Here is a 24398-nt window from a genome sequence, read left to right on the forward strand (position 1 = left end):
GTCTCTGTTTCATTTATTTCTGCTCTGAGCTTTATGATTTCTTCTAACTGGGTTTGTGTGTTCTTCTTTTTCTAGTTCCTTTAGGTATAAGGTTAGGTTTTGTAACTGAGATTTTTCTTGTATTCTGAGGTAGGCTTGCATTGCTATAAACTTACCTCTTAGAACTGCTTTTGCTGCGTCCCACAGATTTTGGATCGTGTTTCCATATTCATTTGTCACTAGGTATTTTTTTCTTGTCACCAGGTATTTGATTTCTTCAGTTACCCATTGGTTACTTAGTCACATATTGTTTGGCCTACCAGTGTTTTTTTGCCATTTTTTTTTTCTTGTGGTTAATTTCTAGTCTCATAGTGTTGTGGTCAGAAAAGATGCTGGATGTGATTTCAGTCTTCTAAATTTATCGAGACTTGTTCTGTGGCCTAGCATATTATCTACCCTAGAGAGTGTTTGATGTGCACTTGAAAATAATGTGTATTCTGCTGCTTTTGGATGGAATGTTCTATATGTTATATCTATTAAGTCCGTCTATCTTAATGTATTGTTTAAGGCCAGTGTTTCCTTGTTGATCTTCTCTCTGAATGATCTGTCCATTGATGTAAGTGGGGTGTTAAAGTCCCCTACTATTACTGTGTTACTGGGACTTTCTCCCTTTGTTTCTATTTGGTTTATGTATTTAGGTGCTCCCTTTTTGGGTGCATATATATTTACAATTGTTATATCTTGTTGGATCAATCCATTTATCAAAGTAATGCTACGCAGCTTGCTTTTCCTTTCCATTTCCATGGAATACCTTTTTCCATCCCCTTACTTTCAGTGTGTGTGTCTTTAGATCTGAAGTGAGTTTCTTCTAGGCACTATGTATATGGGTCTTATTTTTCCACCCATTCAGCCAGTCTGTGTCTTTTGATTGGAGCATTTAGTCCGTTTACATTTAAAGTAATAATTGATAAGTATGTACTTATTGCTGTTTTGTTCATTGTTTCCAGGTTGCTTTTGTAGTTCTTTTTTCCTTCTTTTGCTCGCCTCCCTTGTGATTTGATGACTATCCTTAGTGTTAGGTTTGGATTCCTTTATCTTGTGTGTGTGTGTGTGTGTGTGTGTGTGTGTGTGTGTGTGTGTGTTTATCTATTACAGATTTTTGGTTTGTAATTACCTTGAGGTTCGTATATAACAGCCCATGTATATATTTGTGATTATTTTAAGTTGATGATTCTTAAGTTCAAACACATTCTAACAAACCTGCATCCACCCACACCTTTTATTGTTTTTTACATTATATTTTCCTTTTTTGTTTGTTTGTTTGTGTCCCTTAACTACTTTTTGTGGATATAGATGATTTTATTACTTTTGTCTTCTAACCTTCCTACTAGATTTTTATATTTCCTAGTGTGGTGTTTTTCTTTTCTGTTTAGAGAAGTCCCTTAAACATTTCTTATAAAGGCTGTTTACAGGTGCTGAACTCTTAGGTTTTGCTTGTCTGTAAAACTCTATATCGCTCCTTCAAATCTGAATAATAGCCTTGCCGGATAGACTGTTCTTGGTTGTGGGTTTTTCCCTTTCATCACATTGAATATATCATGCTGTTCCCTTCTGGCCTGCAAAGTGTCTACTGAAAAATTTGCTGACAGTGTTATTGGAATTCCCTTGTACCTAACTAGTTGCTTTTCCCTTGCTCCTTTTAAGATTCTCTCTTAATCTTTAATTTTTGCCCTTTTAATTACAATGTGCCTTGCTGTGGACCTCTTTGAGTTCATCTTGTTTGGGACTGTGCTTCCTGGACCTGGATGTCTGTTTCCTTTCCCAGATTAGGGAAGTTTTTAGCTACTATTCTTCAAATAAGTTCTCTGCCTCTTTCTCTCTCCTCAACTTCTGGGACCCCTATATTGTGAATGTTAGTACTCTTGATGTTGTCCCAGAGGTTTCTTAAACTATTGTCATTTAAAAAAATTTTTTTGTTCTGTTCAGCTTGAGTAGTTTGTACTATATCTTTTAGTACACTCATCCATTCCTTTGTATCATCTAAGCTACTGTTGATTCCTTCTAGTGTGGTTTTTATTTCAGCTATTGTGTTTTTCAGATCTGTTTGATTCTTCTTTATCACTTACTGTTAAACTTCTCACTGTGTTTGTCCATTCTTTTCCTGATTTCATTGAGCATCTTTGTGATCATCATCTTGAACTCTTTATCAGGTAGATTGCTTATTTCTCTTCACTTACTTTTTCCTCTGGGATTTTGTCTTGTTCCTTTGTTTGGGACATATTTCTCTGTCACCTCATTTTGCCTGATTTTTCTGTTTTTATTTCTTTGTATTAGGCAGGTCATTTATGCTTCCTGATGTTGGAGAAGTAGGAGATGTCCTATGGGGCTCAGGAGCACAGTTCCCTCTGGTCACCAGAGCTATATCCTCTAGGGATGCCCCTTATGTGGGCTGCAAGGGCCCTTCTGTTGTGGCAGGGCTGATTACTGTGGGTGTGCTGGTAGGCAAGGCTGGCCCCCCAGCCTTATTGGCTGCCAGCTGCTGGTGGGTGGGCTGGGTCCTGGTGAAGTTGGCTGTGTGGCCTGGAGAAGGGGCTGGAGCTGGTGGGTAGGTAAGCCCTTGGCACTAGTAGACTAGAGGGAGGACTCCAAAATGGTGCTAGGCAGCATCAGTGTCTTCCTGCTAGAACAAGTTCCTGTAAATGGCTGCTGCTAGTGTCTCTGTCCCTAGGGAGAGTCCCAGTTGCCTCCTGCCTCTCCAGGAGTCTCTCCAAGATCAGGAAGTATGTCTGACCCAGGCTCCTTTCAAATTACTGCCTCTTAGCTGGGACTCAGGGCATATGAGATTTTGCATGCACCCTCTATGAATAGAGTTTCTGTTTCCTCCAGCCCTCCGGCTCTTCTGTACACAAGCCCCGCTGGCCTTCATAGCCAGATGTTCTGGGGCCTCATCTTCCTGGTGCAGGACCCCTGGGCTGGGGAGTCCAATGTGGGGCTCGGATCCCTCACTCCTTGTGGAGAACCTCTGCAACTGTGATTATCCTCCCATTTGTAGGTCACCTATTCAGGGGTGTGGGTCTTGACTATACTGTATCTCCAGTTTCCCCCTTCTGCCCTTCTCATGGTGGTTCCTTCTTTATGTCTTTAGTTGTGGAAATTTTTTTCTGCTAGTCTTGAAGTTGTTCTCATCAACAGTTCCTCTGTAAATAGTTGTAACTTTAGAGTGCCTGTGGTAGGATGTGAGTCAAGGTCTTACCACTCTGTTAGCTTAGCCACTCCTCCCCAAATTATATTCTTTGAAAATGCCTTGTGGACAAAGGAAACTATATCCATAGGTCTTATCCAGCCCTTAAGCAACCTCAGGGTCATCATTCTTATCTCAGTATGTTTTATGAGTTTGTCTATATGGAATCTATTCTGAAACATCTTAACTTTCCAAAATCAACATTTCTTTTTCATTTAGTCAGTGTTGAGGCTTTGCTATATGCTCACTTCTTCATTCCATTTTGATAGTAAAAATCTTTGAAAATAACCAGCTTAGGAGGAAAAATATGTTCACCTTTTCATTTAGTTGAGCCACTTTGCCACTTGTCTGTTATGAACTTTGGTGGAAAACAAATAAGCCCAGGTTGTAAGGGCTTACAGCCCTCCCTTGTAAGTGGAGACAAGACACAAACAAGAATGACTGGGATGTCAGGGATGTCGCATATGAGGTCAGAGGTCCTAAGGAAGTCTAGGAAAAGGTTTTATAAAGGATCTGGCACTTAATGCTGTTTCTTAAGGGAAACAGTCTTAAATCAAGTACAAAAAGGAGAGAGCTGCAGAATATATACAGAAGTGGGCTTGTCTGGATAACAGTGAACAATAGATTCCTGTAGGAAACTAGTTGGCAAGCTGGAAGTGAAGGCCTGGATTATTTAATTCGGTAGGCAATGAAAAGAGGAATGATACGGTCTGTATACCTTCCCTCTGTTGCTGAGATGTTTCTGTTGCTGTGATGCCTGTTCACACAAAGCAAGTGGAATCTTCTGCTGGTACTTATTGTTTAAGAGCTTAAATTATTGTGAAAATGAACGTCTTGAGTCAGGCTGGAATGAGTTTGACTTGAAGAAATAATAGATGCTCAACAAATGAATGAACTGAAAATGAAAGCTCATGAGTAAAAAATGAGTGAGAAATGGATAGACTCAGAATGCCAATACTGACCTGAAGGGAGGGTAGGGCAATAGTAGTTTGGACCAGGGCAAAACTTTAAGTGACCACAAAAGCATTCATAGATTTGTGTGATCAAATTCTGATTTTTTTTTTTTTTTTCCTTTGCAGAATGTCCATATCTTACCACGGACAGTTCTTTACATGGCTGATTCAGAAACTTTCATTAGTCTGGAGGAGTGTCGTGGCCATAAGAGAGGTGAATATCAAAGGAAAAAGTTTTGGATTTTTTTTTTTGTTCCCTATGTACCTCTTTTTGGAGATAAATACTGTTCTCATTCTGAGAGTTACTGACTTTCTGAGGCTATGGGCCTACTCCCTGCAGAATGCATGAATATGCTGTCTTTGAACTTTGAGAAGCCCTTTTGCTTTGAAGATTGATTTCTAAACCTTGTGGTACAATTGAAACAAATTCTTTAGTAAGGTGTTTTTCTCTTTTTGAAATACTTAATCCTCCAGGCACTTCTTTTTACTATTGAAACAGGATGTCTTTGGCTATTCAAGCCTTTTATTGTATTGGATGACCATTTACCAAGGTTATCTGTAGATACTGTGCATTCTTCTTGGCTTGCTAAACAAAGAAGCAGACTGTATCCCATGTTGGGCACACTGAGGCCCAGAGTTAGACTTGGATAGTGGATTATCATTGTCTGATTTGAAACCAGGTGACTGTGTGGTAGAAAAGTCATTATGCTTTAATATCAGCTGAACAGAAAGATATAATAGTAAATCTGAAAATCAGCTGCTACTGCTGATGTCATTGAGGCAAAAGCATATGTGAACAAGTAGAAAAAGGCAAACTGGCAATGTTTAAGGTCAGATTTAGAATTTAACATATAAAACAAGGGCTCAAAACAGAAAATTTTGTTTTTAATCGAAGCTTTTAGATTTCCTTGTAAAGTGTTCTGGTGTAAAATAATTTAATACTTGCTTTTTTACCCCCTTCCTCATCAAATTTGACCTTAAATGGATGACATTGAATAATTTTCCTGTGTTATTACAGCCAGGAAAAGAACTACTATGGAAGCAGCATTTGCCCTTGAGACGCTATTCCCAAAACAATGCCAAGTCCTTGGGATTGTGACCCCAGGGATTGTAGGTGAGAGAATACCAACTTGATTTCCTTGCTTTGCGTTAATGTGGGGTCCTATAGATTGGTGGGTTATTTATAGCTTAACAGCATGTTTATATTTTTGGCCATCCAAAGTACAATGAAGTTGGTCATATATACCATCGTATTATATTTCCCTTAGGTTATTGTGGTTAATATTTCAAGTCTCAGGGCTGTCCATGTAAACCAAATCTAATTCATATCTTTCCAGGAGCCATTCATGAGAGGGCAAAGACCTCATTCTTCCTTTCTACAAACTGGAAAGTATTAGCAAGCATTCTTACTTTTGTCAGTTCAGCCAGAACTGTTTCTGGTGGATAGGGGTGAGGTAGGGCTGGGATCAGGAGCTGCAGTACGCCTTACTAGGAAACTTCTCTTTCTCTGCTTGGCTGCCACTGTTTGAAGTTTATAGCAGGAACTTTCCTTTTCCAAGTTTGCTGCTGGTGAATTTTTGCTGGTTTTAATTATTTTGACTTCTGTTCTGTAGCTAATGGGGGGAGCGAGATCCTGTTAAAGCTGTCATGGTGCAGTGGTTCAGATCCCTAGATTGGGATCCCAGCTGTACCACTTTAGTATCGGTATGACTTTGGGCGAGTTAGCTGACCTCATGGGGCTTCAGTTTCCCCATCTATCACATGGGGGTGATTGATAGTACCTTCTTCAGAGGGTTTGAGGATTAAATGAGTTAGCACATGTACAGCATTTAGAATAGAGATATGCAATAAGCGGTGACTAAATGTTAGCTATTATTATTTCTTGTACTCCATAAATGGCATTTTTAATCTTCACTGAGAGACTTTTGATTGGAATTTAGGAGTCTTGTACAATGAACTACAAAGGATTTCAAGTGTTTACAGATGAATAAGGGTAAATGTATGGTTGATGGGGGACTGTTTCATCCCTCCTGCTATCGGCTCCCACCCCTATACTATTATATCTGCCCCATCACCACAAATTTCGTTTCTCATTGGATTAAAAAAAATGTCGGCAGTGACTGATTTTCTTTTAACTTTCGAATTTTCCTTAAATGAGTGATCTAGTTTTTAACCATTAATAGTTATTAACAAATGCTTCTATAGAAACATAGCTTTCATTTCTTACATCATTTGGTTAGGCCTCCCCACCCTACACGCTGTGGCGTCCTCAAAGCATGACTAAGGTTCTCCTCTTTAAAATTTCAGCTGGGGGTTAGGGACAGGAGAGGGCGGGCCAACCTGGGCAACACTCTTGCCTCCATGACCCCATAGTGAGGGGTGGCCAGTCTACCTGAAGCCTTCCTCTCATGTTTGCCAAGTTTCAGAGCAGTTGGGCATCTTTCTTCCTAAGTTCTCTTACGATCTTCATGTCGGGAGTGAGTATCATTCCAACTCCCTTTCGTCGGGACCTGTCCTCTTGTGTTTTCTTGGACCTACTCCTTACCCTTCTTATTGATTCTTGTTCCCACAGCTGAGCACTTTCTTTGTTCCACATATGTCACAGAATAACTTCCACCAAGACAGTTGATTGGATTCCTTTTTCTTAGGCCACAGTTAGTGATTATTTCTAAAATAGCCATTGGCTACTAACCCATCTTCCTTCTTTAGGTTGGGAAAATTTCAAGTTTGAGAATTTGTTCATTTTTATATATACAGAGATCATTTTCTTTCTTAATTGAGGTAAACTTTACTTACAGTGAAATGCACAATCCTAAGTGTACAGTTTAATGAGTTTTGACAAATTCATATCCTGGTGAAACTGACATGGTAGTCAATATTTAGTATGTTTCCATCACCCCAGGAAGTTCCCTCATGCCCTCTTCCTGCCATTCCCTACTTGCCATAGGAAACCCCAGTTCCAATTTCAGTGACCATAGATTAGTTTGGCCTGTTGTTGAATGTAATATAAATGGAATCATGTTATATACTCTCTTTATCCTGGCTCTTTCACTCAACATAAATATTTTTAACAACATGATATTTTTGAGACTCATGTTATTTTGCATATGAGTAATTCATTAAAAAAAATTCTAGAGTAGTATTCTGTGACCTAACTTGAATTAATTTTTGTGTATGGTATAAGGTAGGTTCAGGGTTAATTTTTTTTCATGTTTATCTAGGTATTCCAGCAACATTTGTTGAAGACTTCTCTTCCTCATTAAATTGTCTCAGCACCTTTGTCAAAAATAATTGGCTGTATGTTTGTGGGTCTGTTTCTGGATTTAATTCTGTTCCATTGATTTATTTGTGTATCCTTAAGCCAGAGCCATATTACTGTAGGTCTTGATTTCTTTTTAAAGATTGATTTCCATAGATCTTGATGTCCTTCTTTTTAAAAATTGCTCTGGCTATCTAGGTCCTTTGCATTTCCACATATATTTTAGAAGCATCCTGGCAATTTCTATAAAAAAGCCTATTGGCTTTTAATTCAGATTGTCTTGAGGCCTGCTATAGACAAAAAAGTTGCTTTTATGTTTTGATATTTTTTGTAGAAGAGGGCCTCATAATAAACTCTTAAATTTTATTTTCTTGTTTTTAAATTCAGAATATGTTATGTGGGGTTTGATTAGATTCTGAAATTTTCTCTTTGAAAATTTTTTTTTCCATTTTGCTCTATCTTTGGTTTCTAAAAGGCTTATTAACACTTTTTTTAAAGAGTTTCTTTTTTATACTAGTAATAGCCATTTACTGTTTTAAAAAAAAAGTAAAGAAAAATTAGAAAAGAAAAAAATTAAGCTACTTTAAGCTTTAAGTAGAGTTAACCACTCTGTTAATGTTATGATGCATAACCTTCCAGACTTTCGGTATGTAGTACAGAGTATAGCTACAGATAGATTTGTAGTGTAGATATACGTATAATATGTGTGTATATGTATGTGTATGCATAAAATATATATATATATATTTATATAAAATACAGTTTTCAGTGAACTTGTAATCTGCAGTATTTGTATCGGTCTGCCAGGGCTGCCATAAGAAAATACTATAGACTGGATGGCTTAAAGAACAGAAATTTATTTTCTCACATTTCTGGAGTCTGGAAGTCCAAGGTGTTGGCATTTTTCCTTTCTCCTGAGGCTTCATTCTTTGGCTTACATACAGCCACCTGCCTTCTCACTGGGTCCTCACATAGCTTTTTCTCTTTTCTCTGTATGCCTTCATCTCTGATGTTTCTTCTTCTTCTTGAAAGGACACCAATCTTACTGGATTAGGGCCTGACCCTTGTGACCTCGTTTAACCTTAATTGCCTCTTTATTTAAAGGCCTTATCTCCAAATACAGTTTTATATATATATGTGCGTGTGTATTTCAATTCTACACACACACAATATACATAGTGTATATAATTGTCAAATGTTCTATGATAAATTTTACAAGTAGAATAGCTGTGAAGATGTAGTTACTACCCTCCCCCCAACTTTTTATTTAGAAAAGCTTCAAACCTATAGAAAAGGTGAAAGAATAATAGAATAGTACAATAAACACCCATATATCCTTCATCTAGATTCACTTTTGTAAAAAATTTTGCAACATTTGCTTTTTCTGTCTTTCTTTATGAAAACATTTCTTTCTGAACAATTTGAAAGTAAATTGGAGGCATCATGACCTTATACCTCTAAAAATTTCAAAGCTGAGAAACTCTTACTCAGGTAGTGGCCTGTTACCTTATTGATTATGTTAGTGACCTAAACTGAAGTTACCTAGGTGTGGCTGGGTAATTTACACCAGATGAAACTTCTGTTTTTATTGAATCTGTTCACAAAACTGTTTAACTTTTTTCCTAGTGACGCCAATGGGATCAAGTAGCAATCGACCTCAGGAAATAGAAATTGGAGAATCTGGTTTTGCTCTATTATTTCCTCAAATTGAAGGAATAAAAATAAAACCCTTTCATTTTATTAAGGATCCAAAGAAATTAACACTAGAAAGGCATCAACTCACTGAAGTAGGTAAGTTGTTATTATTTACCATTAATTGCCCATATTGTTGATTGATTTTGTTTGTTACTTTGACAGAGTCTGAGTTAAGTACACGTTACTGCACATGTGGATAATTCAAATTAGTGATTAACAGAGGCTAGTGCAATATTTTTTTTGGTAGAATGGATTTACTTTTTAAATTATTTTACTTACATTAAAGCCTGAGAGAACCAGAGATGAATTTTCCATAAATACTCTGTTGATAATAAACTTACTTGTATTTAATTCTGAATTTTGAAGGATTTCTTCCTCTTTGAACATTTTCTTTTTTTTTTTTTAAATAATTTTTGCCCGCGTTGGGTCTTTGTTGTTGCGTGTGAGCTTTCTCTAGTTGTGGCGAGCAGGGGCTACTCTTCATTGCGGTGCGCAGGCTTCTCATTGCGGTGGCCTCTCTCGTTGCGGAGCACCGGCTCCAGGCGTGCAGGTTTCAGTAGTTGTGGCTCGCGGACTCCAGAGCGCAGGCTCAGCAGTTGTGGCTCACGGGCCTAGTTGCTTCGTAGCATGTGGAATCTTCCCAGACCAGGGCTCGAACCCGTGTCCCCTGCATTGGCAGGCGGATTCCCAACCACCGTGCCACCAGGGAAGCCCTTGAACATTTTCTTATCATTTTGCCCTATTTTGTTTTTTGAAGCTGAAAAGTTTAAGGTTTTATTTCTCTTTTATGCTAGCAATAAGCATTTGTTTTTTCAAAAATTAGAAGATACAGGTTAGTTCAATATTGACTAATTAGAAAGATGGGAATAAGTGTAATGAACTTGATAAGTTTTAGAAATAGTGTAAGTTAAGGCAGAGTCTATCAAACAGCGGTTTAGTAGGATATGTCAGGCAGGAAGCTTGGCTGGAGTAGACAGGTCATGCATGAGGTGATTTTGAAGAGGTAAAGGGTTAGCTCAGTTTCTAAGCTCTGATAAGAAAGCTTAATATAGTAAGCAACAAACTAATTATTCAAGCAAAGCAGTGTTAAGGCCTTGCATCTACCTCTGCAGATGAACTGATTGGGGTTAACTTGTTAGAGAAGCTTGTTTGGCCTTTGACTCAGTGCCTTTGCTGAAGGTCATATCGCCAAGCCTCCTCTGTACTGTCTTTTTGGGTCCAGAAGTAAGTGTGGTGCCTCCTGGGCATGCTCCCCTCTGCCCTATAGCAACCTGGGGAATCCATGATTGAGGTCCTCATGGTAGCACTGCTTGAAGCTAGAAGCCTAGTTTTGTCCATTTACAAGAAAGACCCAAAATCTTGAGTGGAAGGAACCATCTATTTTATGATAAAATAGTTATTAGATTTGTTTTAGACCTTGTTTGCATTACAGTGCTAAATAAGTATAGGAATCAGAAAACTGAAATGAAAAAGAGCCCCACGTTTTTCTGCTGTGTGAAGCGTTTTTATTGGTGTCCTTTCCCTAAGCTGTTTGCTGTCAACAATTTTGGCTTATTCCAAGGCATCATTTTCATCCTGTTCATGGCCTTCTAGAAATTGAGGCTTTGCCTAGATTGAAATGATAATCTCTATTCTTTCCCATCTATTTTCTTCACTTCTAAAAATTGGACCATTGTCTTTTATGTGGACAAGAAGATGGAGGCCTCTAAGGTGGGAAGGAGTGAGTGGTTGGAGGCTGTGGGACGTGCCTTCTCCACAGCGTCCCAGCCTGCACTCCTGAACCAGACACCCGGAGCAGCTCTTACCTATGTTCTGTGACAGTGGAAGGCACCCCGTTCCTGGTAGTGTCCCTCAGACTCAGCACACTTTCTCTGTAAAGGCCAGATAGTGAATATTACAGGTTTTGCCAATGATACAGCCTCAGTTGCATCTATTCAACTCTGCCGTTGTAGTGCAGAAGCAGCTATAGACAGTATGTAAAAAATCAGCTTTGTTCCAATAAAACTGTATACAAAAGCAGGGTCGCCGGATTTGGCCCCTGGGCTGTGGTCTGTCTTCCCCTGCATTGTAGATTTGGCCGCTCTGACTAGAAGGTGGTGTGTGAGCAAACAAAGCAGCTCGGCCTCCTGTGAAATAGGCAGTGCCTCTGTGTGCAGGGACCTCGTGTGTGATATTATAGTTTTTCCAGACCCTGTGTATAGGGGGTGTTGTAATCGGACCCACCGTCACGGTACATATAAATTTATATATATACATACACGTGCACACTTTCTGTTATATTCTTTTTGAAGAACTTACCAAAATGGTGCATTTTTTAAACAAGGCATAGGTTGTTTTAAAGTCTGTATGGTATCCTGTGTTAAAAATAGTCTCTGGAATGAAAAATATATATACATATGTGTGTGTGTGTGTGTGTTTATGTGGGCTAGCACTTAATTCTTAAGGAGTGGAGGCAAAAATACCTCTGTTCCCTAAGTTCCATAAAAACCAATGTCCATTCATTCAAAAATTGTTCACGTGCATGTCATATGCCAGTCCCTGTACGTGCGGGGCTCTGGAGATGCTTGTTGGAGACACACTGTCCTGCCTCTTGGAGCTTCCAGTCTAGCAGGCCAGGCCAACTTTGAATACAGTACCACAGATGTGCAAGTGTTACCAAGTAGAAGGGGTGCTAGGAAGCATAATCATGGACTTAATCCACTCTGGGGTGTTGGGAAAGTGACATTTGGGCAGAGCGCTGAGTAGAAGTGAACTAGAGTGGGGAGAGGTCCCTCAGATGTGGAGTCAGGAAGAGTATCGTAGGAGTATTGTACCTTCTTTCCAGCTTACTGACAAAAATAGATGAAAGGACAGGAAATAGAAAGGGCCTGGCAAGTCACATTCAGGATTTAGGTGCTGTGGATTCACCGGCTCATATGAAATGTAAGGAGTTCCAGCGTATCTGGAGAGTGGTGGGTGTGAGGAGGGATGTGGTGTGAGGTGGAGCTGGGATGCAAGGTGGGGCCGGCTCGGCACTGAGGATCTTGACATGCCCAAGGGCAGCGGAAGCCGGGATTCTAAACTAAGGAGTGGCACAACCAGATGGGTGTTTGGATTTAGGAATATCAGGTAATTAATGGTGATTGAAGAAAAAGGAACTAGCGCAGTAATTGGAGGAGGCTCGGCGGCTGATGTTGCTTGTCCGGGGTTGACACTGACGTGATGCCATCACCTCCCTCCCTTAGGCTTACGCTGAAGGCTTTATTGAGACTCCTCAGTAAGGAGGTTCTTCAGTAGTTTCCTAACTTTTCTTTTAAACAGCTCATTTCTAAGTAAAATCTCACATGGAAACCAGCATAAAAATAAAGCAGATAGAGCAGAGCTGCCTCCCATGGGCACTGGTGGAACCCTGTGCCCAGCAGAGCATAACAGTCTGTACTGGAGGGGAGGCGCCTCCCGCCCTGAGGTGGTCTACGCTTGTTCCTTAAAGGCTTCGAGTTACCCAGTTAAGTGGCTCCAGCATCAAAGCAGTGTGTGCTGACCCACGTTCCGTCTACAGACAGGACAGCTGGAGACGGCAGCCTCAGGACTGCTGATTGCTTGTAAGATGAGCTTGAGCTTAAGAGCCAGGGCTTTTTTCCTCCTTGGAGAATGCTGGAGGGTGGGTACCTAGCACATCAGTATATCAGGTGTCCCACACCTGTGATTCTCTGCCTTTCTCTTTTACAAATATAATACATCCTCTGACACTCTCCTAAGTAAAGCTCAAATCTGTAACAGTGCCCCTTGGGGCACAGTGTTTTTTTCTAGGCTTCAGTTTTATTTGTAGAGATTGACATTAGAAAAGATCTTCCACTGAATTTTACATTTTCGGTCACCAGAGGAAGTCGTGAAGAATGCTCAAGACTTGCCCTTGGAAGGAGAGGAATGGACGTGTCTGTTTCCCAGAGCCCAGTGGGTACCAGTTCCTTTTGGGCAGCCACTTCTAGAGTGTGTATTTATTACTACTTCTTTGGTCTGAATTAGGTCCTGTAATAGGGGATACAGTTTGCATGTTTTAATGTGAATTTTGAAGACGTTGAATCCTCATAGACTTTTATAGGAGCTAAACAGTACGTAACAGGTTGTTATGGGCATTAAGTAAGTTAATTTCTATAAAGCGCTAGGAATGCCTGGCACAAGTGCTGTGTTTCTTGTCACATTGTTGATCTCAGGATCTTGTGGGATGTTCAGGTCCTTTCTGCTTACTTCTTTTTGGTCTTCTGATGACTACTCTGCCAGCAACTGAGAGGGGTAAAAACTAAATTTTAATTATTTTTTAAGTCAGAGTCCAAAAAAAATTTGAGGGATTAAGTTTTTAAATTACCTGGAGATTTCGTAGGGAATCTTGAGGGGGCCATAGTCAGTGATCAGGTGCAAAGCAGAGAAAAATGGTGCTAAAAGTTGTGACGGAACTTGTCCTGCTTTAGAAGCTGCCTAGCCCTTGAAAAAGCTGGGCAGCTTCTAAAGCAGGAAGGTGACTTAGAAGGAGGGTGGTGCCAGTGTTCTGTTAGGCTTTCCTGCCCTTTGTGGTGGATTTCACTCAGCTCCAGGAACAAAGAGCTGGGAGAGAGCAGAGAGCTAGCAGAGGTCTGTAAGGGGCCTGGTGGGGGCCAGCTCCCAGGTTACGGTGCTGGCAGGATACAGCCCCTGAGCTTCTCTTTTGTTTAATCCCCTACCATGTACGTAAAGTGACACGGCTTCTCGTTGAACGACATCAGAGAGATTTTTGGATAAGGTGCGTCTCAAAAAAGCATGACAACTACGTGAAAGCCAGAGCAGCACAGGTGACCCCTAGCTGGTTTGGAGGATAGGATGCATGGCTTCTTTGTTCTCCCTCTAAATATGATGTTTACGTCAGATTCATTTGATTCAAGGTGAAATAGCGTCTTGAGTGTCATTTCATTATTTGATAACTTGTGTAACTCGTGGTCGGGGCCCTCAGTTTAGCCAGAACATGTTTTGATAGCTCTCCTCTATTGAACCTTTACTGGGGGCCAGGCACTGGGCAGGGTTGGATGCTTCCTTATGACATGATCGTATTTAATCATCACAACCACTCTTGAGACTTGCTCCTGCCCCAGTTTTAGAGGAGGCAGCTGCACTTGGAGAAGTCGAGTAAATTGCTCAGTCAGATGGCTGCAAGGGGTTGAGCCTGAATTCTGACCCAGTTCTGACTCCAAAAGTCATGTCCTAGTGTGCTGACTTCATATTTATACATGTTTAGTGTAAAAAAGATGGGTATAAAGATACAGGGAAGGAAGTGATGCTAAAACTAAGGTTGTGAGGAAGAGAGAACACAGCTTCTGTCTATGAATTGTTCACAGTATTAGCCTCTCATTTCAAGTAGACATTTTCTTTCACGTAGGTTTTCTACATGCATTTAGATTACGTCACTTTCAAACAGGCCATAAAACAGCTGTCTTCAGAGAGGCTTCCCTGAAAAGAGTAGAAATCTGAACACGCAGACCTAAAGCCTTTTCAAGCAGTCCTGGCCAATCTTTGGAATAGTTCTTCATAGTTGGCTTTCCTGAATCTGATGCTGGTCTTGGTGTCTAGATTTGATTTTTTTCCTTTTAACCTTCCAGCTTGAGCATAGCTATAATGAATTTATATTCTGCCTTATTTGAAAATGAATTTAAGGCAGCATACAAAGATACATAGACTATCAGTGGAGGAATTCTGAGTTGAGGGACATGTGTAGGAGGAATATAGTGCAACCAGGATGGAGGGTAGTACATGAGATACAGACCATCATCATTTGCTAGATGTGGGCCACAGGTTTGGCTGAGCTAGGGCAGAAGAAGCATTAACTCTTCCCAGTTTTCTGAGAACTGAGATAAATTCTAGTGGATCCATATGCCCTTATAATAAATAGCTTGTTTTTCAAGCTGTTTCTTACCCCATGTCACTCTATGAACACCAGTGGCATCACCCCAACTATGACTCCTTAAAATAAAAGCAGTTGTAGGATCCAAACCAATGAGGTCTGGTTACTGAGCTCTCTGCAAAATCTAAGAATGTTTAGAGCTGCCAAAGGAATGGATGGCCCACGTGCTCTTCAGCCACTCAGTCTGCTGTGACTTAGATCTCATGCTGGATTTCAGGGAACAGTGAACTGGAGCTTGCACCTTTTATAGTTGGGCTGGTTGACTATGTCATCTGCCCAACAAACATCGGAGCTGAGAATACGGCTAGCGTGCTTTCTTGAAGTTGAAAGTCCTCAGATACTTGTACTGAGCAGAGGGCCCTCCTGTTTCCCCACAGAGGCAGGACTGAAGGCAGTGCCAGGATTTACCTCAGAATGAGCCGGGTAGTCATCTTTTCAGGCTCGTGTATCTTAGGCCTCAATTTTTAGTGGCAAGGAGTTTGAATTGTACCTTCCTTCTGGTACATGATACAGACCTGTCTGCTCTGTCAGGCAGCCAGCCTGGGCTAAGGCAGATTTGTTCTCTAAGTTGGGTGGGGGGAAGTGAGTCTAGTTTCTGGATTTGTGTGTGTGTGGTCCCACTGTAGAACAAGACCACTGGAGGAGGATGTTGAAAGCACTCGGTGTGCGTTGGATGAATAAGGGCGGTACCTATAGAACATTCAGATGAAAATTTTAGTAGGCAATTGTAAAAGAGGGCCTAGAGCTTAGAAATCAGGAAACGGAGAGATTTAGAAGTTTTTAGGTTTCTAAAACTTAAAGCAGAGTCAGGAGATGTGGGGCTAGAGTCTGCTAAGATGCTGTCCTGGGCCAGTCACTTTTCTAGGATTAGCAGCCCTTCTTTGTAAAATAAGCGTAAACTGTTGATCCCACAGGCCTCTTCCGACTCTGAAAATTCATTCTAAAAAAAAAAAAACATTCTCTGAAAATTTGCTGGGCTGGTCTGTGTGGAGAAAAAGACCTTTTAGTAATGGTTTGGGGTATATGGTATCTTGAAAGTACTGGTTTGTACTAATATCCTTCTTACTCTCCAAATCAGTGATGTACTGTATAGAGAATTAGAAATGGACCAGAGGCAGTCTCCCTAGATAAATCATTATTTGGTGTTAGGAACTGGTCATTCACTTCCACCCCACCCCGTTTGCTTAAGTGAGCCTTATTTCTGGCAACCTTTACCCTTACGTCTGTGAAGATGGAAGTCATGTGGCTGAGTCAGTGGAAACTCGAATGTGGGTCAGGTGTTTGATTTTTTTTTCTTTTTTGTGTCCCAGAGCCACCTCTTTGGCAAATTTCAAGTTGATAGTGTATAAACAAGTTGCAAGAGGCACATGTGAAAGCCTGGGAGCTTGTAGGGGAGAGCATGAGTACTGCCTGCCTCCTGATAGACTATGCTGCCCTCTAGTGGTAGCTGCTTTTCATCCATATGCTGCAGAATTGAATATTTTCCTGCTTTGAAATGAGTTTCCAATGGTTAAACCACCTTCACTCCCACTCCCTTTCCTGGAATATATGGATAAGGCCTGTATTTTAATGGTGTATTAGTTTCCCGAGGCTGCTGTAACAAATTAGCACAAACTTTAGTGGCTTAAAACAACATTAATTCTATCACAGTACAGAAGGCCAGAAGTTTGGAATCAGGGTGTTGATGGGGCTGCATTCCCTCTGGATGCTCTAGGGGTGAATCTCTTGTCTCTTCCACCTTCTGATGCCATCGACATTCCTTATGGCTGCATCATTCCAGTTTCTGCTTCTGTGGTCACATTGCCTCTTCTGTCTGTCTCTATTTCTCTTATAAGGATACTTGTATAGTATTTAGGGCCTATGGATAATCCAGATGATCTCATCTCAGGATTTAATTACATCTGCAAAGACCCTTTTTATTTTCCAAGTTAGGTCGCGTTCTTCTTTCCAGGGATTTGGTGTGGATATGTCTTTTGGGAGACCACATTCAACCCACTACAGGTGGTTAGTGCCATTTCTGTCCATTTTCTCTGGATGTTTAAATTCCCACTGCATCTAACTCTGTCCTTCGTAAACCAGTGTTCCCTTCCATTCCAGGTGGTGGCCGTGTGGAATGGCTTGCACCAAGGTCCACCAAGGGTGCTGCTTAGTTACATAGCTGCTTCCTTATTTGTGTTGAGTGTTGATTGTATTATTTTCAAATAGCCATTTAGTTTTTTTAATGATGAAAAATTAATTATAGCAAAGATTTTGAGTAATGTTAAAGTTTGCCAAAAAAAAAAAAAAAAGGACTTGACAGCTTAAACAGTAAATTGCACTTAACTAGGCATACAGGACATTAGCAGTAACATTTCATTTTGCAAAATAATAAAGAATTCCTTTTTAAGGATTTCTTTTTAAGGCTATCTTTAATTGTTTCTCTTCATTTCTCTGCAGGTCTTTTAGATAACCCCGAGCTTCGTGTGGTCCTTGTATTTGGCTATAATTGCTGTAAAGTGGGAGCCAGTAATTATCTGCAGCGTGTAGTCAGCACTTTCAGTGATATGAATGTCATCTTGGCTGGAGGCCAGGTGGACAACCTGGCATCGCTGACCTCTGAAAAGTATGTCTGATGTGCTTCTGATTTCTTCTGTGCATCATGGGAAATGTTCTCAGCTTTATATTACTTTGGGTTTTTAAAAAACATGCTTAAAGAATTGCTAATAGTTCATTCCGTTTTGTAATAGACATAGGTTGAGGGGCTCACACAACGTAATTCTGCTTAACTTTGAAGAATGAAATTTATATATGTTATCCTTTAAGAACTTAGTTGGACTTGTACTCTCCTCAAAATTGACTTTCAACATTGTCTACTGAGCTCCCTTAACAGCTCTGTACTCTGTAACTGCAATACAGTAAGTCCCCTACGTAACGAACCTTCAAGTTGCAAAACTTTTGTGCGTTTGCATGTCCAGTCATGTAAGTTAGTTCACGTGACTGGCATACATTGTCACACGCGTGCATCCTCTACAGGTGGTTATGCGTTTGAGTACTTTACAGTACTGTATAGAGTACAGTAGTACAGTATCTTTATTTAAAGCCCAGGATGTCCGGAAGCAAGCATAAAAGCAGCGGTGATGTAGCTGATACTGCTAAGAAACGCCAAGCGAAAAGAACTGAGAGTGGAGCGAGGTGAAAAGATGGTAGACGTCACTCATTATTATAACGTGAATCGTTCAACCATTGGCACAATTCTAAAGAACAAGGACAAGAACATGTGAAGTCTGCTGTGCTGGTGATGTTGACAATGTTACTGAAGAAGCGTGGAAAAGTGATGGAGGAGATGGAGAAGCTTCTTAGTGTGCGGATGCAGGATCAGCCTCAGTGTTGAGTCCCGCTCAGCTCAATGCTGATTCCAGAGAAAGCTAAAAGCCTTTATGAAGACTTGAGGAAGAAACATGGTGAAGAATCAGAGGGCACATCTTTTAATGCCAGCCATGGCTGGCTTCATTGGTTTAAGACTAGAGTCAACCTTCATGATGTAAAAGTAAGTGGTGAGGTAGCGAGTGCAGATATGGTAGCTGCCCAGGAATTTCCTGAAATGCTTCGAGAAATTACTGATGAAGGCACGTATTTACCTGAGCAGGTTTTTAATGTGGATGAGACAGGACTGTACTGGAAGAGGATGCCAGACCGAAGTTACATCAGTAAGGAGGAAAAGTTGATGCCAGGCTCTAAAGCAGCAAAGCATAGGCTAACTCTGTTGTTTGGTGGCAGTGCTTCCAGCGATACGAAGCTGAAGCCTCTCTTAGTTTATCATTCAGAGAACCCAAGAGCCCTTAAAAACATAGCCAGGGGCTCTCTTCCTGTTGTGTGGAAGAGTAACCCCAAAGCCTGGGTTACATAGGCCATTTTCCAGGACTGGTTTGTCCACCACTTTATCCTGAAGGTAGAGAAATACTGCTTGGAGAAGGACATCCCATTCAGCATTCCTTTGCTGCTTGGCAGTGCTTTGGGCCACCCCCCCATTCACGGATGGCTTTCATCCCACGTCAGAGTAGTGCATCTGCCACTGAATACAATGTCTCTCATCCAACCTATGGACCAGGGAGTTATAATGACTTTCAAGAAATATTATTTATATCACACTTTTCGTCAGGCAGTAAAGGCAAGTGACAAATCAGGAACAACCTTGTGACAATTTTGGAAGGACTATAACATCTACAAGGCCATAAAAAACGTTGACTTTGCTTGGCTTGAGGTTACGGCTGTCACCATGAATGGGGTTTGGAAGAACCTTTGCCTGCAGTTTGTTCGTGACTTTTGTGGATTTGAGAAGGTGGACGAGGAGTCCAAAGAGGTCTTCAGCAACTTAGTGACCCTCAGCGAGAAGCTGGAGCTAGATCTGCAAGAGGATGACTTCATTGAACTCCTCCTTGCTGTGCAACATGAGGAGCTTACTAATGAAGACCTGATGGAATTGGAGGCCCAGAGAAAGGACACAGAAAAACAAGAGGAAGAAGAAGAAGTAACTGAGGAACCGAAGAGATTTACAACACAGGAAATGGCAAGGGGATTTTCTTTATTTGAGGAGGCGCTGTTAACTTTTTGAGGCACAGGACCCGAACGTAAAACGGTACACAAAGGTTGCAGCAGCCGTTCAGAATGCAATCCAGTGCTACCGTGTCACCTGTGACGAGAAAGAAAGAGCTACTACCCAGATATCACTGGATCATTTCTTCAAGAGGGTAGATAGAATTGAATCCAGCAAGGAACCAGAACCTGTGGCATCAACGTCAGGCGTGAGTGAAATTGCAGCTTGCCCTCCGTCTCCTATTGCTGACGATCCTTCAGCTCTACCATCTCCCACCTCCTCTCCCTCCTCCAGTCAGTAACTCTTCTTGCCTGTTCACTCGATGCCAGCCCCTGTATGCCAGCTGCTGTACTGTACTACTGTACTTTTCAAGGTACTGTACTGTAAGATTAAAAATGTTTTATTTTTTGTTTCTTTTTTATGTATTATTTGTGTGAGAAGTATTATAAACCTATTACAGTACAGTACTATATAGCCGATTGTGTTAGGTGGGTACCTCGGCTAACTTTGTTGGACTTAACGAACAAATTGGACTTAAGAACACGCTCTCGGAACAGAACTTGTTCATATGTAGGGGACTTCATATGGTTCATATGTATGTCACTTCCTCTCTGGTTCTGTTTTCCTCTAAAGGAAATGTGTGGTTCAACAGTACATTTTTTTTTTTTTTTTTTTTTTTTTTTTTTGTGCTAGGGCTTTCTCCAGTTGTGGCAAGTGGGGGCCACTCTTCATCGCGGTGCGCGGGCCTCTCACTATTGTGGCCTCTCTTGTTGCGGAGCACAGGCTCCAGACGCGCAGGCTCAGTAGTTGTGGCTCACGGGCCTAGTTGCTCCGCGGCATGCGGGATCCTCCCAAACCAGGGCTCGAACCCGTGTTTCCTGCATTAGCAGGCAGATTCTCAACCACTGCGCCACCAGGAAGCCCCCAACAGTACATTTTTATGGTAAAACTTCTCAGAGCCTCTAATACTGTGCTCAGTACTTTGGATCTTTTAGAGGGAGGGGGAATATTATTACCTGTGGTCCTTCTTAAATCTGTTTGGCCACAAAACCTTTTGTCCATGGAGCATCTTGCAGGCCGACTGGTATTACTTGGCACACATTTTTGGAAATACTGTACTAGATCTTTTTTTTTAACATCTTTATTGGAGTATAATTGATTTAGAATGTTGTGTTAGTTTCTGCTGTAGAGCAAAGTGAATCAGTTATACATATACATATATCTACTCTTTTTTAGATTCTTTTCCCATATAGGTCATTATAGAGTACTGAGTAGAGTTCCCTGTGCTATACAGTAGGTCCTTATTATCTATATTATATATAGTAGTGTGTATATGTCAGTTCCAATCTCCCAATTTATCCCTCTCCCCCCCCGCCACCCCCCGCCACTTCACCCTTGGTAACCGTAAGTTTGTTTTCTACATCTGTGGCTCTATTTCTGTTATGTACATAAGTTCATTTGTACCATTTTTTTAGATTCCACATGTAGCAATATTACTTGGCACACATTTTTGGAAATACTGTACTAGATCTTTTGAAAGGCTTTTTCAAGCTCAAAAATGATGCATCTTTCATTTTATTATTAAGGCTTTTGTTTTCAAAGATAAAAATGTTTGCTCTTCTATCTTGAACCATTACTACTTTTCCATTTCCAACGAAAGTATGTAGTATTTTGAGTTTGAGCTAATTAAGTGGACATAAATATCAGCTGTTTCCAAAAGCAAGAAAATGAGACCCCCCCCGCCCCCATCCTCCAGATGTTTCCTGCAAGCACTAGTATTTGTTTCTCTCTATATTTGTGTTTAATATTTGGATCCTAGAGTGGTGACATGGAGACACACTGTTAGAGATCAGTATCATCAAGAGCAGCTTAAATCATCCCAGTCATAATCTCCCTCCTGGTAGTCAGCACTGATGGGTCAGGGAAAGCAGATAGCTAAGTTGAGTTCCCTGGAACCTGAGAAAGAAGGGAGGAAAGCCAACTGCACTGAACTCTAAGCACTGGATTTCATGCATAAGTATACCTGATTCTTGTTAGCTATCTGTGGGTTATTTCTCCTTTTGCCTAATTTTCCTAATTGTCTTTGAAATTATATACAGATAGGGCAATGGCGATTTAACATACAGTTGATCTTTGAAATGCAACTTACTCAGACATACAACATCTGAGGTGCTAGCCTGTTAGCATGGCTGTCTGTATATAATCTACTCTTTATACCTAATATGGGAAATATACCCTCAACAATCATTACCTCTTACATGACACATTAATTTTAACGTGGTCTTTACACTGTGTCATGGAGTAAGGGAAGCCATTGAGTAAATCAATGCTCCATGTTAATGGTGTCCAGATAGGAGCCCCCCTCCCTCCAAAAAAAGGTGAATACTTCTTTAAGGCAGGAGACTCTTGTTGCAGTTGTATACCAAAGAGGAAATGTAATAAGGTTAAAGGAACAGCAGCGGACTTTAGAAGATGGATTCTGCCCCTCAGAAACTGGATTTGCCACTAGTTAGCCTTAAGTCGCTTAGTGCTTAAGCTTTTTAAGTCTTAGTTTCTTGTTAACCCACTGAATCCTGCCCATTTCGTAGACTCAGATGTTGGTAAACCTGATAGAAATGTTAGAAATGTAAGGTACTTACTTGGTTTTCCCCCAATGGGTGTTCACTATATTATGCTTTACAACTTTATTGGCATTTTATTTTTATTTTCTTTAGTAACCATAAAATATTTCATTAAAAAAAAGTACCAGGCAAATAGAAACAAAAAGAAAATGTATGATTTTACCTTCAGATTAAGCTAAATTATCAGGTCAAAGCAATAAATAAGATGCAGCAATATAATCTATTCCTTTATGGACCAAACAGCATAGAGCTTAAAACTTCTGGAATTATGGGTTCTTAATAAAATTATCCTCCATGATTGAATATTTAATACACCTCTTTTAGAATTTGACAGCTGAGGTAGGGGAGAAGAGATACCAAAGAGGTAAATAATACCAAAAGCTTTAATACATATTATAGTATATATGAATAAAATTGTAAGATTCCTTTTTCAGGGAAGTGAGAAAGGTAAGAATACTCTGTACCCTTCTAAAACTCAGGTTGGATTTTAGAAATCTTTGTGGAGATGCATTTGCCCCTTTGTATCTGTGACTGAGGAGATGGTTGCTTTCTTCTCCGTAGATCTGCCTTCTGCATTCTTTTAATATGTTAATTTCAGTAGTTTAATTTTTAACCCTTATTACAGTCCTCTGATCAGGGAGCGAGAGCCTCAGACTAACTGTAGACTAAGGCAGCACTTCCCAACCAGTGAATCAGGAGGATTTTTCTTTTATACTGTAAATTTGAATGGTGTTTCATGATATATCGCCACTTTTCTAATTTAATTTTCTAGGAACCCTCTGGATATTGATGCCACCGGTGTGGTTGGACTATCATTTAGCGGACACCGTATCCAGAGTGCCACAGTGCTTCTCAATGAGGATGTCAATGACGAGAAGACTGCTGAGGCTGCGATGCAGCGCCTCAAAGCAGCCAACATTCCAGAGCAGAATACCATTGGCTTCATGTTTGCGTGTGTTGGCAGGGGCTTTCAGTATTATAGAGCCAAGGGGAATGTGGAGGCTGATGCATTTAGAAAGTTTTTTCCTAGTGTTCCTTTATTTGGCTTCTTTGGAAATGGAGAAATTGGATGTGATCGCATAGTCACTGGAAACTTTATACTGAAGAAATGTAATGAGGTAAAGGATGATGATCTGTTTCACAGCTATACAACAATAATGGCACTAATTCATCTTGGGTCATCTAAATAAAGCCACCTGTAAAGTGGCTTTCATAATGTATAACTTTCGGGCTCTGTCTTTTCCAGAAAATGGAAACTTGGGATATGTACATTACAAACGAAAAACTTTATATGTATCTGTTTTGTAGCTTTGACACTCTAAAGATTATTTAGTAGTTTTTAATATATTAGATGAAGGACAAGTTTGTACATAATGTAATGCAAGACCAGGAGTTGAGAGCTTTTGCATCAGGCACAAGTGAACCAATTATGGCTATATTGCACCAGATTATGTAGCTGCTGTGTGATAGGACTTTAGTCTTCTGCATAGGAAGACTGAAAAAGGATTCATCAACAGAAAGGAGATTTAGGACATTCCATGACTACCTCTGCAATGTTAGATGATCTTTCAGCAGAATCATGAAGATATTTTTCTCCCTTAATAAAGGAGAAAAATACACAGATGGCTTGGGAAATTTTTCTCTGCTTTACAATTTTACCATTTTTTTCAGAAGCTGTAACAAATTACTGACTTTTTACTTATTTGATAAATGTTAAATAACTATTTTTGTTTTAGTACTCTAAAGTTGCTTAGTCAGAGAAATTGCCAAGACTAATCAGTATTTTATTACCTTATAAGGAAAAAATTTTTCCTTTTCCCTCAATAAAGAAATTGCAACAGAAAATTCTTTTTTTCACCTACTTCTATATAACTAATTGGCAGATGAGACAATTACATCACCTTATTTTGGTTTTATACCAATAAAACATACCTTGGAAACTCAGATAGCTGTGTACTTCATTGCTTTTAGTGAGTGAATGAAGGAATCCTTTAGAAAAGAAAACCCAGAATAATGGTATTTGTTAGCTAGCAAATCCTGGCATATTTCCAGTAAAATGTTTTTCAAGTTTAAATTTCTCATTATGTAAATATCAAAATGAAATCTGTGCAGAGAACACCAATTTCCCCCCAATATCCATTCTTTCCTTTTCACATAGTCATAAAACCT

The 24398-nt window shown here is 40.2% G+C and overlaps 1 protein-coding gene across 2 annotated transcripts in view; it reads left to right on the forward strand.

Annotated features, from left to right (window-relative positions):
• The window catches only part of FBXO22 (F-box protein 22), a 30252-nt gene extending 6079 nt beyond the window's left edge, over window positions 1–24173 (forward strand). For both annotated transcript variants that reach the window (XM_007173429.3, XM_007173428.3), the window contains exons 3-7: window positions 4300–4387; window positions 5192–5287; window positions 9059–9223; window positions 17472–17637; window positions 23002–24173. In XM_007173429.3, coding sequence (XP_007173491.1) covers window positions 4333–4387; window positions 5192–5287; window positions 9059–9223; window positions 17472–17637; window positions 23002–23419 — 900 coding nt within the window. In that variant the 5' untranslated portion in view covers window positions 4300–4332 and the 3' untranslated portion in view covers window positions 23420–24173. The remainder of the gene's footprint in view (window positions 1–4299; window positions 4388–5191; window positions 5288–9058; window positions 9224–17471; window positions 17638–23001) is intronic.
• The last annotated feature ends 225 nt before the right edge of the window (window positions 24174–24398 follow it).

This window comes from Balaenoptera acutorostrata, chromosome 3, assembly GCF_949987535.1.
Source record: "Balaenoptera acutorostrata chromosome 3, mBalAcu1.1, whole genome shotgun sequence".
Classification (NCBI taxonomy): Eukaryota; Metazoa; Chordata; class Mammalia; order Artiodactyla; family Balaenopteridae; genus Balaenoptera; species Balaenoptera acutorostrata.